The following is an 18532-nucleotide window of genomic DNA, read 5'->3' on the forward strand; positions in this document are numbered from 1 at the left end:
TCAGAGAACTACTACTTTTCGGCCGCAAGAAGGCGAGACAAAATGCATGAATTTCCTTCCCCCCTTCAGCCACATAGAGACCACTTTTCATGATCCAATTGGTTCCAGTGGATAACATGAAGTCCTGGACCATATTGTGACTGGTTGAATATCCTGTTCAGTTTTATTTTGTGGCAGGTTATGTTCATTTAAACAAATCTAAATGTTTTTAATAATAATAATTGTCTAGTCGTATTGCATGGGGAACCAGTCTGCATATTATTTTATGTGGATGTAGATTACATCTTTGTCCCCACTGAAAAAGCTATATATCTAAACAGTGGAAAGACAATTGAGAAGTTTGTGTATGTTTGTTAGGATGCTCTGGAGTCTGCTATGAAGAAAGGCCTGTGGGGTCACGCACCTGTTACTGGCCAGTAAGATGGACAACAGAACACACGCTCGTGTCATGACCAGGTAGACCACATCTACTTACAGTGACCTATGGCTGCGTAGTTTCAAAGCCAACAAACAAGGCTTAAATTGTGTTTATATTTGTTGTTTTCAGATTTGCCAACAGCAGCCTGCCTATTAACGACCCTCTTCAGACGGGTGTACCAGCTCATGTTCAGGACGAATGCCAGCTGCTGCTACTGTATGGGAGAGTTTTTGTGCCACTTGATGTGTTAATTTAGTCATTTACGCAATGCTTGTCTTCACATACATCTTCTGTTTTTCTGACAGTGTTGCGGAGATGAGAAATGGGGCGATTGGGCGCCCTCATCTGGCCATGGTGGCTGTCCAAACCTCACACACACTCTAGATCTTGACACCCGCACCATTTCCACCATGGGGACACTTTAGGGTATATAAACGTAGATGAAAAGCATAAACCCATGTTATAGTAGCATTGGATCTGTAGTCAAGAGCTGTCCTATGTGTTCACAGCATCTAAAGGGTCTAGTGGATGCAGCCATTTCTGTTACCTGATGGCTCAGTTGGGTTTTTGGCGTTACACCAAGAAAAAGCACCAAGATGGTCCTTATTGGCTCCAATCACCAGGTGTGTAATAACACAAACAGTTGATTAGACATATGTATTCACACAACTATACACATCAAGGACATAAAATGTGCAGTTGTACAGTGCAGTTGTTTGCATTAACACCCATTCACTCTGATCTCTCCCAGCTTGCCATTTGTGAAGTTCTGCTCGTCAGAGGCGATTCAGCGTACAGAATCATATGAATACGCTCAGTCTCTTAGCTCACAGCCTCTCTCTCTGCCAAACTTCCAGGTGAGCCAAACACAAACACACACACACACATTGCATTACTCTACTAAGGATGTTTTCACAACCAATTATTTGGCGGCATGTCAAACAGAAAAATAAATAAATTCAGTTTTATAAACAATATTTTATGAGCCTATCTTTACTAGGGCTGTACAGTGTATCAAAATAAAAATCAATATTACAATATGGCTAAATGCAATAGACATATTGTGAAAGCTGCAATAATTAAATTAATATACACATTGCCGGTTTCAGAATGAAGTGTGGCACTGTGTTTTTTTTTTACAAGCGTACAGCTCCTGATCTGCTGTTTCAGTGTCTTGGTTCACTTACTATAAATCAAACCAATTTTAGAAGCTGAAACAGCATATGACAAGCTGTATGCGTGTAAATTAACATTGTGCCATGCTTCACTCTGAAACCATCAGAGCATATATTTATTTGCAGACAAATAAACCATTTTCTTTATCGCACTGAAGGAGATTTGAGTTGGTTCTTAGAGAAAACCCAATTGTGAACATCCCAGATTTGCCAGGTTTTTCCCATGTTGTTAAAGAATAAAAGGTTGGTTTGTGCTCAGAGAAGTCTTCAGAATTGCTTTTTAAAAGTATTTTTACTGTATTTTTCCTACATAGATGCACTTCCCAACAGAATCATCCCAGTCATTCTAGAACGATTATTTCTTTCAAAGATAGTTCAATGCCTTGCAGCCCTAATATTAACAATCCTCAATTCTAGGAAGACCATGACCCTTTACCTTTTGACCTGTGCAGGTGTTCAAGTTTCATCTACGCGTGTCGACTGGCGGAGACCGGACTCTGCGCTCAGGCCTTACATTACTGTGAGGTCATCTCTCGCACCCTGTTGAGCCTACCTGAGTACTTCTCACCTGTGTTCGTCAGTCAGCTCATACAGGTCCTTAAACCAACAGGCAACAGACGATTCTGTCTGTCTCTGAGTTTACATTTCTGTCTAATCTTTCTTCTCGTTTGTGATTACAGATGTCTCTGAGGTTGAGGTTCTTTGACCCTCAGCTGAAGGAGAGACCAGAGCAGGAGTTATTTATAGAGCCTGACTGGTTACTGCATCTTAGACAGCTCGATGGGCAGATCAAGTGTGTGTGTTTTCTTTTATCCATAAGTCATGCATTACTCTGTTCCTGCATAGTCCCAGTAAATTAAGGATTTTTTAATTTAAAAGCGTAAAGCCAGAAAAGGCTGATTAATTGAAATAAAAATGAACTTGTTGTCTTTTATCAAATCATGTCTTTTATCAAATCATAATGGCTTTGTAATAAGAAGCATTTATAAATGCTTACCAAAAATGAAAAACCTTAAGAGCACTTGTGTTTTCCAACAAAATAAAAGCTTGAAAAATATTCGTTTTTAAATCATCTTATTTTAAGGAAAGAATTTCTTATTACAATATGAATATTTCTTTTTTTTTATCATCCTCATCATTACTTTTATTAGTTTATATAATGATATTTATATAATTTACATAATTATATTGATGTATAACTTGCAAAATTTGGCCAAAATGTGCAGTTGTGTAAACAGCTCCAAAAACTTTTAATTAGTTGCATTATTTTATCTGGAAAAATCAGGTTTATAACCATTTCTTATTATATTAATATTTTATTTATTAATAATAATAATAATAACAACAACTGTCATCATCATCATCAAATCTTAATAAATTTATTATTATTATTGTTATTATTATTTTATAGTTATATTGGTAAAGTTGCAACATTTTGGCCAATTGTGTAGTTCTGAAGGCTTTTTAAAAAAAAAAAACTGAATTCAATTTTCCCCCACATCATGCAGCCATACCAGAGTTACTGTTCAGTAAGGTAATGCACTTATATTCTTGTTGTTCACATTAGACTGTGTTTCCGATCACGTGCATGTTATTGTCCCATTCAGGATGGTGGCGATCACCTTACGTGCGGATCACAGCACCCCACAGCTTTATCACTGCAGTACACCCCAGTTCAGAAGACCACTGCAGCCCACCTGACCCCTCGACTCTGAACCCTGATCCCCACAATCCTCTCATGACCTCCCTTATGCCCTCAGCTGGTGTTCAGCTCATGCCACCAGGTACGACTCATTATAGAATGTGAACTTAGAAGAAGAATCTGTTTTGATTCTGTAATCATTTACCATCTATTTTACTGTCTCCTTTAGCTCCTCCCACTATTCTTCAGGATGGGGCGGTCCCTCTGCAGCAGGCTCGCCTTCTGGTGAAAGTGTTCCGTTCTACCCAGTAGCCCCTGGGCCACCACAGCCAAAATTTTCAGCACCTTTCCTACCTGAAATGCATGACCAATACATGCTCATGCCACCCCCAAATACCCACACAAATACCCCAACAAATGTCCCCACAAATTCCAACGTACAGCCCTACAGAAAGGCCTCCACAGATGCCGCCAGGAATGCCTCCTCAGATGCCCCACCAATGCCTCGGTCCGAACATGGGCTCTGTTCCTCCCTCTCCTCAGCAGTTTCCCCCAGTCGTCTCCCCTCGTTCTCTGCCCCCCTACACAAGGGAAGGACCTTCTATGATGGAAATGGCACGCAATGGTGAGTTACAATAAGCTAGAATAAGGTCATGTTACAATTGGTTGCATAAAATGTAGAATCGTTACTTTTAATGGAATATAACACACAGTTATGTTAGATTCACTATTTTCTTGGATTTTGTTGCCTGTTACTCCATATTTACTTTTATCACCAGCGTCAGGTAATATTGCTTTTTAAATGCAATACACTGTATTACTCTTTACAAAGAATAGATTGTTTAATATTTCGTTTTTATGAAATATAACACTTATATTCTATGAAATCTGTAAAAACTGTTACTTTTTAAGGGCCCTGGCAGAAGATCAAGAACCACTTCCCAGTCATCTGTGCAAATGGTACAGTCTATACATATACATACACATAGTACCATTCAATGAGTGCTTTTATTTATTTTATTTTTTTACATAAGTTCAACAAGGGTGCGTCAAATTAATAAAAAATTACAGTAAAGACTTTTTTTTTTTTGAGTTGCAAAATACTTCTATTTCTAATAAATCCTGTGCTTTTTGAACCTTCCACAAAAATATGAAGCTGCACAGCTGTTTTCAACATTAATAATAATAATAATAGGAAATGTTTATTGAGAAGCAAATCAACTTATTAGAATGATTTCTGAAGGATTGATGCTGAAAATACAGCTGCGCATCACAGCAATAAATTACATTTCACAATATATTCAAATACAACAGTTACCTAAGTTTTTAATAATATTTAACGATATTACTGTTTTCCTATATTTGATCAAATAAATGCAGCATCTATGAGCATAAGTGACTTTCAAAGCATTTTAAAAAACTCCACACTTTGGTGTTTAAACAAAACAGGGTCCTCGGTCTCGCCCACAACATCAGAATCGTCAATCATTCTGGACGGGAGCGCAGCAGTTCTCTAGCCAATCAGGGCTCTCCACCTCCCCCTCCTATCCCAGAGGCTCCGCCACAGGACGAACCCAAGAAGACCAAGAAAGACTCTCCCCAAAAAGTACATGCTTGCATATAAACATACTGAGACCCACTGGATATGCACTAGAGAATCTTTCACAATTTTGTTTTTCGTCAGGGAGCGAGTGGTGGCTGGCTGACCTGGCTGTATCCGAAGCGGAAGAACGAAGCTCATCTGCCCGACGACAAGAACAAATCTGTAGGCACCTACCTCCAACAACATCTTGCTCTCTCTCATGATCGTCTTGTCTTATAGCATCGATTAAGAGAAAACTTTGATTTTTCAGATTGTCTGGGATGAAAAGAAGCAGAAATGGGTGAATCTGGATGAACCAGAGGAAGAGGTACAGCACAAGATTTTAAGTACAGATGTACAAAAGTACAGATGTAGTGTATTGTGCATGTATCGTTGTGAATGATGGTATTTGTATGTGTTTCAGAGCAAACCCCCTCCTCCTCCACCCACCGGCTTCCCCAAAGCTCCAATGGGAGGGATGAGGCCACCAGGAGCGGGGGGGCCTCCAGCGGGGCCACCTGTGAATATGTTCTCCAGGAGAGCGGGTGTGTCACCTTTTCTCTTCCTAATTACTTACTAATGAGAAGTCTGTCCATTTAATAATCTTCTAGTAAAATTATATACGTGTTTCCTCTGGAATGCAAAATTGCACACATTTTTGAACAGTCTTGGCTGCTAAAAAAATTATTTTCATTAATTGAAATAAAGTTAATAAAATATAAATTATATTTACACAAAAAAAAGAGATCACTTGAAGTATTAAAATGACTAAAACTAAAACTAAAATAAATACAAATTATAAAAATGACAAAGGCACTTTAGTTTATTAAAACTAATTGAAAATATAAAAATAAAAGCTAGTTCAAAATGTTAATAAGTACTAAAATAGTATATAAATCCTAAAATAACAATAAAAAATACATTAAAATGTTATTGTAAGAAATGAAAGAACTAAAAATCCAGTAGTTAAAATAATGAAAGCATGATATTTGTTCATACTGTAGGTACCAGTAGTAAAAAACAAAGTAGTAAATGGCAATATTTACCTATTTATATTTTAATGAAATCTAAAAAAATGTTAATCGGCTCACAGGACTTTGATGAACCAAACAAACGGATGAATCAGTTCTTTGAAATGGACAGTTCAAAATGACTAATTAAAGAAAATCCCAATCAATTAATATGTTGTGCTAAAGCAGTTTAAATAAAAGACACTTTGTCTTTTAATCTGTCATAACTACTGTTTTGTAAGAGAGTTTGCTTGTGTGTTTCAGGTACTAAGAGCCGTTATGTGGACGTGTTGAATCCCGGTCGTGGAGGATCTAAACCGGCAGCTGCAGTACCGCCTCCTGCTGACCTGTTTGCTCCTCTCGCTCCCATGGCTATGCCAGCCAACCTCTTCACACCAGCTGCAGGTGTGTATGTGTACGTCAGTGTGTTAATGTACATCACTGTATGTGTGTGTGACGTCTAACACTGCTGTTTCCAGCCCCAGCTGAGCAGCAGCAGCAGCAGCCGATGGAGGGAAGCGTTCCAGAAGCCAGTGGAGAAAACCCAGCGCAGACTAGTGCCACGGTGCCACAGGTACACAACATCCACGTCAACACACAGTGGCCACAATTTGACTTCTGTTCCTATCATAACTGGCAGTTTGAGTCTAACAGCTAAATGTCTGATGGTAAACGTTGTTAGAGGACACAGTTGGCATTTTATGGCTTCTCTTTTAATTTGATTTGCTCATTCGCACTTTTGTATATTTTATTTACCGTATTTTACGGACTATAAGTCACACTTTTTTTCATAGTTTGGCGTGTCCTGCGACTTATAGTCAGGAGCGACTTATTTATCAAAATTAATTTGGCATGAACCGAGAGAAATGAACCAAAAGAAAACATTACAGTCTCCAGCCGCGAGGGGGCGCTCTATGCTGCTCAGTGCTCCTGTAGTCTACACTGAAAACATAGAGCGCCCTCTAGCAGCTGTAGACGGTAATGTTTTCTCTTGGTTCTTGGTTCTAAATAAATGCGACTTATGTTTTTTTCCTCATCATGACGTATTTTTGGACTGATGTGACTTATACTTAGGTGCGACTTATAGTCCGAAAAATACGGTATTTGTTTGTTTATTTATATTCATTTAACATTTATAAGTCCTATTTTATTTTATTTATTTTATTCACCAGAGGAAGTTTTTTTTTACTGATCGGAGCCATTTTTTTGTTTGTTTTTTTTTCTCTAGCATTTGGTTAATTAATTAATTAGCTATTTCATTAGTTAGTAAATTATTTTATTTTTTATCCTAATCCCGTGTAGACATGCTTTTAATACACATCCACTTAAATGAGTGTGTTTTCCCTCTAGATGTTTAATCCGAATGCTTTGCCTCCTGGCCCGGAGGGAACCCAGTCTGGAGAGGTCAGATGCTCCTTTAATACCTTGCCAGTTCTCCTCTAAAGCTACTTCATGCTGTCACACCCTGCTCCTTCACCCATTAATGCGAATTAACACAATTAAAACAACACGTGTGCTCATATGTACAATTGGTACCTCTGAAAAACACACACACACACTCACACACACATACATTAACTTGCATCTCTCACTCTATTCTATGATTATTGGCTTTGATTATGATCACACAAAGAGCATGAGTGTGTGCGAGCGTGTTTAAAAGCAAGAGTGCATTGATCATGATGTAATCCTACTGTAATGATTGACAAGAGATGTGTGATTTAAGATGGCGCTGCATGGAATTAATTTGGGTTTGTGGTGTTTTTATTTGTTTGTTTGTTTGTTTGATTTATTCCTGCTGTTCTAGCTGTCACGTTCTAGCTCAATGAGTTCTCTATCTCGAGAAGTGAGTCAGCATTTAAATCAGGTACTTTCAGCTGGTTCTTATCTGAAACACACACACACACATTTTCCAGACACTGCAATAATAAAACAACGGTGCTTTCTAAATCACGTGCACACACATGTTGTCTGCACGCTTCTAACATCACACACTTGTAGCCACACCTCCAGCACGAAACCTTTATATGTCACCAGCAGCCCTGACGGCCAATAAGGGCTCTTGGATTTCAGAGGCGTGCTGAAGATCGAGGCTCCGGCCCTTTTGTTGCACGCATTCAATAACCAATCACATGCTGCATGCTCATCATGACTTCCAGTGGGCATGGTCGTCTATATTTACATTTAGTCATTTAGTCTGTGTCCATGGAGATGCATGGTGATGTTGCTCTGCTGTTTCTGTGGTAACTGTAAATGTGTTTTCATAGGTTCCCGCGGAGCCGCCAGCACAAGGAGCTCCACCTGCAGGAGGCGTGACGTTTTATAACCCCTCCCAGTTTGCACAGGTGAGACCGACATCGTTGCCAAACCAGTGTTGTTATTGTTAACTAAAACTATTACAAAATCGCTATTGTTAATTGAAATAAAGCTGAAATAAAATACAAATGTTCAATTAAAACATGAAAATTTGAAATGCTATTTTTGCAGCTAACTGAAATAAATTAAAGTTGAAGTTCTAAAATGGCTAAAATTAAAAGTGAAATAAAAATTTATTAAATCTGATTAGAAATAGCACAAAAATAATGCCTAAACTAAGAAATTAACAGTATTAATTAAAAAGAAAATTACACAGCACTTAGATTTATTACATTTATACAAATATATTATTACACTTAAATAAAAAATAATTTAAAATGAAAACTGAAAATATAAAAATAGCTAGTTCAAAATAAAGAATACTATAATAAGAAGTAAGACTAAAAGAACATTGTCAAATACATTAAAATGTTTAAAGTAAGAAATTTAATCATTTTCTAATATAATGGTAAAAATCTAGTTGAAAATAATCAAGGCATGTTTTATACTAAATGAACATGAAGAATGATATTTGTTAATTTGGACCAATACAACGAAACATAGTAAATAACAAATGGCAATATTTATGGCAGGTTAATGAGGTAAAAAAAAATGAATCAGTACGTCCCACAGGACTCTAAAACAATCTCGAGTCAAACAGATAAAGTCTATTAAAAAAAAAAAACCTTAAAAGTGTATTTGATATGTTTCTTTTCACTAGTTGTGGATGCAAAACTAACCAGTGCATGAAAACAAACAGTGGTTTTGCCTAAACTGACGTCCTTCTCTGTCTTATTCAGTCTGTTCCCACAAGTCACACTCGACCTGGTCGTCTGGGACAGAGAGGATACCCCACAGTGAAATAACAGTATCGCTGTAGTTCTAGTTTAAACTGTGGCTCTAGACCAGATCGGACTGAAGTTTGGTTCCTGCCTGGACATTGGAAGCATTGGCATGCGGCCCTCAGCCTCCCGAATAATGCTGTTGCTGTCTTAATCATGGTTTTCCCATCTGTGCTGAAGTCGGAGTGAATGGATCAGACTCTGTTCTTCATTTCTCCTTCTAGACTCATCGTACCCATCACAGTCTTACGCTATCCTCTTGTTCTGTGTTTGTACGGACCGGGCGGCACTTCCTCAACCTGAGCAGTGTGAATATAAGTGCAATATGTCCATTTTTAGCCCTGTGTAGTCTGATTTCCTCTTGTAGTCTGCTCACTTCAACAGGGTGAATGCGAGTGCATGTGAGCACGTGTGTGTGTGTGTGTGGGGAGGAGATGTGGGCGTGTCTTGCTGATTGAAGGCAGCCAATGCATGAGTTAGAAGGCGGTCTGGCCTGTTGTCATTGGAACAGTGCAGTGTACCAGAATGTTTTAGATATTTATTAAGCTTCCTGTCGAAATGAAACAGTCGAAACGCTGTTGCCAGACAGGATCTGTACATCAGAATGAGTTTGTGTACGCATAGTCATGACGTGCTAAACAAACCCATCTGTTTTTCCATCTTCTGATCGAATCCTTAATTTTGCCAGTAGCGAAGAATCATACAGTTCTATGATTTACCAAAATCCTGTGATCATTATGTGTTGTGTTATGCTCATAAAATATCATTTATTATTTCTCTGGCTTCATCTCGCTCTCTGATCGGTCGTCTTCATGTCTCTTAATCGCACGCCATTATTCCTTCGCTCGTTCCGGGGTTCTTGTTCCCATGGTAACAGCGGGGTTTTGTAATTCCAAAGGTCTGCTCTGTTTGAAGGAAGCTCGGACCTTTCCAATGTGTTTAGAAGCTGACTGTACAATTCTTGATAAAATGATAATAAAGATATTTTTGAGCTCTTTAATACTTTAGAGTGTTTTTATTAAAGTACAGTTATGAAATGTCTTAATTTTAATATGAGGTTATCTGCATGCCTAATTTTATAAAAGAATTAGCGACATGTTATTTAAAATAATTCCAGATTGATGTAAACTAACCGTTAAAAAAAAAATTGGGGTCGGCAAGATGCTCACTCAGAAAAACAATAATATTGTGAAATAATATTAAAATTTATAATACATTCTTTATAATTTAATATATTTTCAAATGTAATTTATTCTTCTAATATACTGCTGAAGAAACTATTGATTATTAATGCTGAAAACGTGCTGCATCATAGTTTTTTTTTTCGTGATTTATTTTTTTTTTGTGAAAAATACATTGACAAAAGTATTTATTTGATATTGAAATATTTTTGTAACAAATGACCATAATGTGACTTTTGATCAATTTAATGCATGTTTGCTGAATATATAAACAATTTTAATTGAAAATGTGCTTAAAACCAATTCATCTTTGCTTTAATATCGCCATGGCTTCATGTTACACTTTATGAATATACATGAATCTCAAACAAAACTAGAAAGTGAAGCTTTTCAAAATTTTATTATTTACAGACAAATATATTATTCTGAACTAAACTATGGAAAAAAATTAATGATGGCGGATTATGGCACAAATCATGAAAAGATTGCAAACATGCTCGTAAAAATGTGTGGATAGCTCTGGAATGTCAAAGCCATGACCTAGTGGTTAATGCATATGCTCTAGATGCTTTTAGCTGAGGTGCTCATGCAGGTGAAGGAGGTTTGAATCCAGCCGGTGATGTATTCTGACACAGTTTCCCCTTTCTCTCCACTTTACATATTTAAAAAAAGTGGCAAAAATCCATGTAAACAATGTCTTGTATAAAAGTAAAAAATACAGCAATCTAGACCTCAAAGTCCCACGTTTCTTGCGGTCACGTGGTCTGCAGAGATTCCAAGCCTCATTCTGACATTTCTGTATGTGTTGGCTTCAAAGCGCCCTCCTGTGGACAAAAAGAAAAAAAATATTTAAAGTGTTAGCTGGTCACTTCTCAAAAAGTAAAAGTTCACTCACTGCTCTTCTATATCTAAAGCTTGTGGCTTGACCGGAATATTAGCTTAAAGGGCATGCACAAATGCATACTTCATCAGAAAATACACAAATTGCAATAAAGCCTTGGAAGTGTGTGTTTATTTGGTTAAAGTACCAGTGCACTTTTTGCTCTGTGAACTGCGATTTTCAACATGCTCCGGTCAGACAGAATCTGTTTCAGTGTTTCAGAATCCATTTCCAGCAGCATCCCTACACACACAAATGTTCACACATTCAGCATATCACACAGTGTGTACAAAAACAATCTCAAGAAGACTATTCAAATGAGCTGAGTGGCTCACCAGTGATGTCAGCGCAGTGGGTGGGGTCTAACTGACGCACAATATTGAAAAGCGTCTCACCAATGGATTCCACTTCCCCTGGATCAAAGCTGTCACTCACATCTTTCGCTTCGTCACCCTGCCTGAGCCGCAGATAAACAGAGCAGAGTGTTTGACACTTGCCAAATACACTGCAGAAAATCTGACAAATCCAATTGTTGTTTCTTACTAATTTTTAGGGGTTGATTTAAAAAATAATGCTTGTTTTGCTCAAGCGTTAACAAAATTGCTCAATTATGATGCATTTCGTAGCATTTTTTTTCCTTGTATTATTCTTCAACTGGCAAACAGACATGACTCCTTATCTGAATCGGAGCAGATTACAACTGATTGTTCAATTCTCAGCACATTTTCACATGTAGGAATGATTCAGAAGATATTATTTCATACCTAATGCTTATTTTTCAATGCAGCTGTTAAAAAATCCAAAAGCACCTACTCCTGCAAGGTTTTTAAGGCGATCTTGACTTGTTCCTCAAGAAGCGAATGATCCGACAGCAGCTGAAGCACCGCCCCCTTCTTCTGCTCCAATAACATGCCTGTATAGTTGTCAAAGTAACGTAACTATTCCAACAGACTTTGAATTCCTTCCTGTGGTGTTTTTGCAGCATGTCAGTAAATGTACCTGTTATTTTCTGTGTGTGTCCAGTGTTGTAGAGGTCAATGAGGTCAAACAGCTGTTCACCCAGAGAGTCGGAGGACACAGACGCCGCATCATCAGTGTGAGACACAGGTTCACTAGGAAGAGAATAAATAATAATGTTCCTTTGTCCTGTGAAGACACAATATCAAATGCTTTATTCTGAGATTTGTGTCTAGTATTATGCATTTTATGTTAAATTTTGTTAAAAATAAAAAAATCAGTGTGATACCTGATGTCCAATGACGTGAGAGCGGTCAGTGCTCTTTCCAGTGCTTTATTCAGCAGAGCTTCATCATACAACATCTGAGATGCAACAGAAATAGGTAACTCCAGCAGCATGCCTGCAAACATCACAAAGATGAACTTCGACTAATATCATCACAATATCAGACGGACGGATGGATGGATAGATAGATAGATTCTGTCACCTGTAAGTTTAGCTGTCATCTCAGTGTATTTAGGATATATCAGATCATACAGTTTCTCTCCCAGAGTCTCCAGATCTTCATCATTATCCATCACTGTAGCATTAACTTAATAAATCATACGTATTACAGTATCACATGTCTATACTCCGCCGTCAATTATATGATATAACTGTACTCAATGAGGTTGAATATGAATCATAATAATGTATTTAGAGCAGGCATGAGAGCTGTGTTGATGTGGTTAGAGGACGCATGAAAATGACGTAGAGCACACTGAGCGCTAGACGTACACCAGCTGCACCACTGACTGCTGCACTGTTTGTCTCCCTCCGCACTGTACATCAAACATATAGTCCTGCTTAAAATATATATTTAACGAAGGATACCAAGATACATTTCCGAAAACTATTTGAAAATGTATCTTAAGCACATCTTCGTAATTTCATACAGTCTGACAAATAAGGAAAATGACTAAGTTACTAATTATCACAGAGGCGTAAGAAAGTACGAAAGCTACACCGGAACTGGAACTCATTCCTTTCCTTCGCTTTTCCTCTGCTGAAAAGGTAACGTGGTCGACTTGTGTCGCTGTTCAACGGTCGATTAAACACTTTATAACGCAAATTTCAGCATTAAACTGGTATATATCTGTGTCGAATATGATATAAGTTGTTTATGAGTTACACCACTTGGTGTAGTTACAATAAAAAGGATATTTCATTCTAAACGCTGCCGGTGTGGCTTAGCGAGGCCTTTAGTGACTGAGAGAGACGAGCACCACACTTCTAATGCTAGATAGAGTATAAACACTCTAGACCGTTAAATAAAGTTTGGATTTACTCACATTCAGAGCGTTGTTTATGTTAATAACTAGGTTTTTTATTTATTTATTTTTATTTTACAGCTCCGGTTTTGTATGAGGGTCTTTGAGTTGGTGATGTGACAAGATCACGGGCACAAAATCTATTAATATTTTATTTTCAGAATATAATAAAATGTCAACTTTATTTTTCAGTATTTTCCTTATTTTTTGTTTAAATGTACGTTTTGCAAGTTCAAAATAAACGTGAAACTCATTATATACGCAAATATATGACGCAAGTTACACACATAGATAAATTTAGGTGCAGTTTTCGGTGGATATGCGCTCGATGTGACTGTTATGAATTATGATCCGTATAAATGATATTTGTTGCCTTGTTTTGTGCGTTCAGGACGGTCATCATGGCATCGCCTCACCTGCAGTGGATGGTCATCAGGAACACCTCCAGTTTCCTAATCAAGAGGAACAAGCAGACCTACAGCACCGTGAGTCACTGCTGTTCAGTTTCAATGAAGACACTCCTGAGACCTGGGTTATATTTAATGCACTCATCAATAAGCTGGTGTTGTGTATATCCAGGTGTTGCAAGCAGAAATACTAATTCAAGAGAAAGGATGCAGGCTTAGATTAAGCACCGTTCAGAAAATGATCATTATTTTCCAATCGTATGTGATCATAATCTAGTGGATCTGCTTCAAGGTTTCTCTCTCAGATGCTACAGTTGCTGTTTATGAGCTGCTGTGTTCCAGTATATTGAGGAAAATGTACACTTTTGAATATGCATAAGTACGATTTACTAAAGCAACACCGATTTTCACTGAAATAACCGTGGTAAAAATAAAGTCTCACTTTATCTGAGCAATGCGATTATTTATTTTTTTGACTGTCAGAACAGATTCCAGATCAACTAGTTAAGAGCTTTTCTTAGTTGTCCCTTTTGTATTACTAATATTTCCTGTGTTTTTCATTTTGCTGCATATTAAATAATTACCGCTTTATGATCTCAAATTTTCTTCCTCTCTTCCAGGAGCCAAATAACCTGAAGGCCAGGAATGCTTTCCGCTTCAATGGCCTCATTCACCGCAAGACTGTTGGCATCGAGCCAGCCGCTGATGGTAAAGGTGTGGTCGTCATCCTGAAGAAACGTGCTGGTGAGTGGACAAACTGGACACTTGGAGGTTCAGGGGCTCAAACTTTCACAACCATCGAAGCTCAGTAAATTTAGGTTGCATATTTTTAGGATGCCATAAGGTTGCATGTCTATTTTGTAGGTCTCTTGTGATTTATTTCTGAAATCAGCCATTAATCTAGACGTCTCTGCTCTCAATCTGTTTTTAAACATCTGTTGGCATTCTTTAAAAGTTAAAAGGTTGCATGTGTTTCAGGTCAGTGTAAACCTGCCACCTCATATGAGAAGATCACCATCAACAAGAACTCTCGCACCACCCTCGCCAGCGTGAGGAACATCATCCGCAAAAATAAATACAGGAAAGACCTGCGCATGGTGAGTTCACACATGCTGATCTGACATGGTCCAAAACCCTCCTCTGAAACACATTTTACAGTTTGGAGTTATTTAATTCATAAAAGCTTTACAGCTCTTAAGTTGACAGTGTGTTTTGAAATCATGCAGGTTCTTTAAAATCAAGTAAGGAGTTGATGCTCTTGTTCAGTAGATGACTGCTCTGTCTCTGTCCTCCAGGCTGCTCTGAGACGCGTTAGCGCCATCCTGAGGAGTCAGAAGCCTGTGGTGGTGAAGAAGAAGCGCTCCAGGGCTCCCAAGAGTTCATAAATAGTTGCATATAAAACTTTTGACTTAATAAATTGCTTTTGGTCAAAATTTCTCTCTATCCATGTCTCATTTGTATGAGTCTACTCACTATGCTTTTTTTGTCATCAATTTTTGATCGTCTTAAATGGTGGTTTAAAGTTTGCTTGGTTATTAATTTTATGCATCTAAATGCTGCACAAAAAGCAGATGAATGTCTTAAGTATTTGGGGGATTTTTCACCACTACATCATCATTTAATACATGCTTGTGTCAGGCATTAAAGTGATTGCAGAGTGACTTTTTTTCTCCTTCCTAAAGTAAAGATATAAGAATCTTGCATAACTAAATTTAAATGTGAAGTTTTATCCACTGGGGTCTTAAAGTCCACAATCACCAGAAAGCTTATTTCTGTCTTTATTTATTCCCATGTCATTCTAAACCTGTATGTCCTTAAAACATGCAATATGTTCTTATTTAATTGTAATTCACAGTGAATCTTTGCTGCAGCTCTTGAATCTCATTTGGAATATAACAGAGTATTTCTTGTAGTTTTATAGTATGTATTTACGTTGATTTAGCTTGTATACTTAGATTTTCAGTGTAGTTTGTATTATGTGCTTTTTTCTTTTATTTCATATTTTTTAAACCTCTTAGAAATACATAATCTTTTTCCGATATCAATTAGCAGTGATATTTAAGCAGCAATTAAGTACTATTTCTTAATATTTTCATTTAAAAAAATTTTGTAAGTTCTATTATTTTATTTTTATCCAAATGGCTTTATTTATTATTATTTTTTTTTGGTTTGTTTAAATTTTTCTACTTCATCAAAAAAAAAATTCAGTTAGTTGCCAAGGCAACATTTCTAACTAGTTTTTTCAGTTTATATTTTTCATCCAATATTTATATTTTATATCAGTTTTTATTCAGTTGACAAAAACAATTTGTAATAGTTTTAGTTAACAAGATGTAAGTTATTTGGACAACTTATAAGCCTTTTGCTTGTGTCTGTCTGTCTCTGTCTGTGTTTCTGTGTGTGTGTGTGTGTCTGTATTTCTGTGTGTCTATCTGTGTGTGTTTGTGTCTCTGTTTGTTTATCTGTGTGTTTGTGTGAAACTATTCCTTTAAGCCACAGTATGTGTTATTGCTGGTTTTCTGAGTGAGTTGTGGTGGTACTGCAGTGCAGCTGTGGAGTTGATCTGGTTGCATCAGTATAATCTGTGACCGCGCTCTGATTCATGAGCTCACTTAATGATTGAATTGATCAGTATAAAGCAGAGAACAGTCCTCTCTCTCTCTCTCTCTCTCTCTTTCTCTCTCTCTGTCACTCTCAGCCTGCACAAGGTCCGCTGTGAGTGTGTTTCTGTAAAGATGCCGTTCTGATGTCCAGGTGTGTGTGTGTTCAGGATGCATTGCTCGCTGGCTCTGCGCTGTCTGTGTATCTGTGTGCTGCTGTGTTTGTGCTGTCGAGCGTTTGAGCTGCAGGACACCATCCATGCTCTGATTGAGGAGAACATCCACCTCCACGACCAGCTGGAGAACCTGACGAGAGCCCTGCGAGAGCTGCGGCAGCTTCTGTTCCAGCACAGCGACGGTACTGGACTCTTTCAAGTGTTTACTCTCTTAACACTTCATGCATTACCTCTTCGAAGTGCAGAGTAATTAAAAAGTTGGACTTGATGTGTTTTACTCCAGATCACACTCATGAGCATGATGAGGAACTTCAGCATCTCTGGGAGGAATGGTCACAGCACAGTGAGTTTCAGTCTCATATGTGTTATTAAATGCTTTTAATAAACTGCATTTAAAAAAAAAATTAGAATAAGAGTTATCTTTATATTTTTGAGAGTTTTGGCCCTCTTTATGTCCCCCTGCTTTATATCGACTGATTGTGTAACGATGGAAACAGGACACTGCTCATCAATAATAGCACGTGTACTTCCTGTGACCATATAAGGGCGGGAATCATTGATTGACAGAGCCCAGAGGAATGGGGTTTATAAACTTACCTGCATTAAAGTGAGCAAAAGTGACAGTAAAGACATTTATAATGTTACAAAAGATTTCTGTTTCGAATAAATGCTGTTCTATTGAACTTGAAATGAATCTGTTTCCACAAAAATATGAAGCGGCACAACTGTTTTCAACACTGATAAGAAGAAATGTTTTTTGGGCAGCTAATCTGCATATTAGAATGATTTCTGAAGGAAAGCATTGTGTTTCACAAAATTGTGTTTACGATTAAATGCAGAAGAGACTTATTTCAAAAACATGATCATTTACTGCATACGATTTTAAGATTGAGTTGATGCTGTTTCTGCTGTTGCAGATTATATTTTAAAGCAATTGTAATTCATTATGTAATATTTTATTACATAAAATATTATATAATAAATATCTGTGATCCAGTTGATTCAGGTGTGACAGAGAAGATTTAGGATGTCCTGCAATACCAGTTTAAAAACTGCAGTGTAAGAGATCTAAGGCTTTTGAAGAGGACATGAAACTGTTCACTTCAGTGATGCCTATGAACATAAGATAATAATACATTAAATGTAATGCAATGTTAATTTGTGTTAAAATTATCTCATAACACCCCCGTTATCATTTACCCGTTATCGGTAGTTATTTCAGTTAGTTGCAAAGGTAATAAAATGCTTTTTCTGTTAATGACTTAACAGGTGTTCAAATGTGCAGTAATTGATCGACTGAAATGTGAACTCTTGTAGGCATCACACCTGAGACTCACCTGTTGTTGGAACACGCTCTCTGTGGACATGACCTCCATGGCTCCGCCCCCTCCAGTTCAGGACACGCCCCATTAATCATTATGGCTTTTATAGTTCTTGCACACTTTCTTATATGAAGTGTGTATGCAGACTTACAGTGAGATGAGACTATTCAAATACATTTGACAATCATTCAGAACAGATGAATCCAATCCAATGTGGATCAACACTGTGTCAATCCTGAAGTTTGGTTTTGGAGAAAAAAAGAAGGACAGTACAGAGTAGTTTATCAGGTGATAGTTTGAGGCCAGTGTGTGAGTGTGTTTGTTTTTTCATCCTACACATTCTTGCCAGAAAAGTTTTTAATGCAACTCATTTTTAATTCAGATTGCTGCAGTTGCAACACATCGGGCTGAAACTCTTGATGAAGTTTTAGTATTAAATTATTTTTAACTGTTCATTGTCTTGTCAGTGACTGACTGTCTCTATATTAATTTATATTAAACAATTCCACATGCAATCAATGAAAATCAAGTCTAAATGTGTATTTAACTTTGTTTGGTAATGTTGCATGTTTTTAATAAATGTACAAATGAATACAAGGCATGAAATTATAATTTTTCCAAATTCAGATTTTGTTGTGAGAACATTTTTATTGGGTATGTAAGCAACAATTCCA

The 18532-nt window shown here is 37.3% G+C and overlaps 2 protein-coding genes and 1 pseudogene across 3 annotated transcripts; 2 read left to right on the forward strand and 1 right to left on the reverse strand.

Moving 5' to 3' along the window:
* Window positions 1-8: 8 nt before the first annotated feature.
* Window positions 9-10024, forward strand: LOC113072781 (protein transport protein Sec16A-like; annotated as a pseudogene).
* A 421-nt stretch (window positions 10025-10445) lies between these two features.
* LOC113072782 (uncharacterized) lies at window positions 10446-12807 on the reverse strand. Of its 2 annotated transcripts, none has more exons than XM_026245753.1 (7): window positions 12531-12807; window positions 12332-12443; window positions 12085-12197; window positions 11899-11998; window positions 11421-11542; window positions 11234-11328; window positions 10446-11029 (listed from the first exon to the last, which is right to left on the reverse strand). In XM_026245753.1, the coding sequence occupies exons 1-7, from the start codon at window positions 12619-12621 to the stop codon at window positions 10988-10990; spliced, it is 675 nt and encodes a 224-aa protein (XP_026101538.1). In that variant the 5' UTR covers window positions 12622-12807; the 3' UTR covers window positions 10446-10987. The 2 variants fall into 2 exon arrangements, with proteins under 2 accessions (XP_026101538.1, XP_026101539.1); XM_026245754.1 differs by having other exon boundaries at window positions 12332-12405; window positions 12531-12774.
* Window positions 12808-12949: 142 nt separating this feature from the next.
* LOC113072783 (60S ribosomal protein L28-like) lies at window positions 12950-15203 on the forward strand. Its single transcript, XM_026245755.1, has 5 exons — window positions 12950-13096; window positions 13745-13838; window positions 14381-14504; window positions 14739-14857; window positions 15056-15203. The coding sequence occupies exons 2-5, from the start codon at window positions 13755-13757 to the stop codon at window positions 15143-15145; spliced, it is 417 nt and encodes a 138-aa protein (XP_026101540.1). The 5' UTR covers window positions 12950-13096; window positions 13745-13754; the 3' UTR covers window positions 15146-15203.
* The last annotated feature ends 3329 nt before the right edge of the window (window positions 15204-18532 follow it).

This window comes from Carassius auratus, unplaced genomic scaffold (genome assembly GCF_003368295.1).
Source record: "Carassius auratus strain Wakin unplaced genomic scaffold, ASM336829v1 scaf_tig00010384, whole genome shotgun sequence".
NCBI lineage: Eukaryota > Metazoa > Chordata > Actinopteri > Cypriniformes > Cyprinidae > Carassius > Carassius auratus.

Coding starts and splice junctions, on each gene's coding strand:
- LOC113072782 (XM_026245753.1), bottom strand. CDS start 12,621: ATGGATAATGATGAAGATCTGGAGACTCTGGGAGAGAAACTGTATGAT. Junction 12,198..12,331: donor CTCACGTCATTGGACATCAG/GTATCACACTGA, acceptor TTCTCTTCCTAG/TGAACCTGTGTCTCACACTG. Junction 11,999..12,084: donor ACACACACAGAAAATAACAG/GTACATTTACTG, acceptor ACAACTATACAG/GCATGTTATTGGAGCAGAAG.
- LOC113072783 (XM_026245755.1), top strand. CDS start 13,755: ATGGCATCGCCTCACCTGCAGTGGATGGTCATCAGGAACACCTCCAGT. Junction 13,839..14,380: donor ACAAGCAGACCTACAGCACC/GTGAGTCACTGC, acceptor CCTCTCTTCCAG/GAGCCAAATAACCTGAAGGC. Junction 14,505..14,738: donor CATCCTGAAGAAACGTGCTG/GTGAGTGGACAA, acceptor CATGTGTTTCAG/GTCAGTGTAAACCTGCCACC.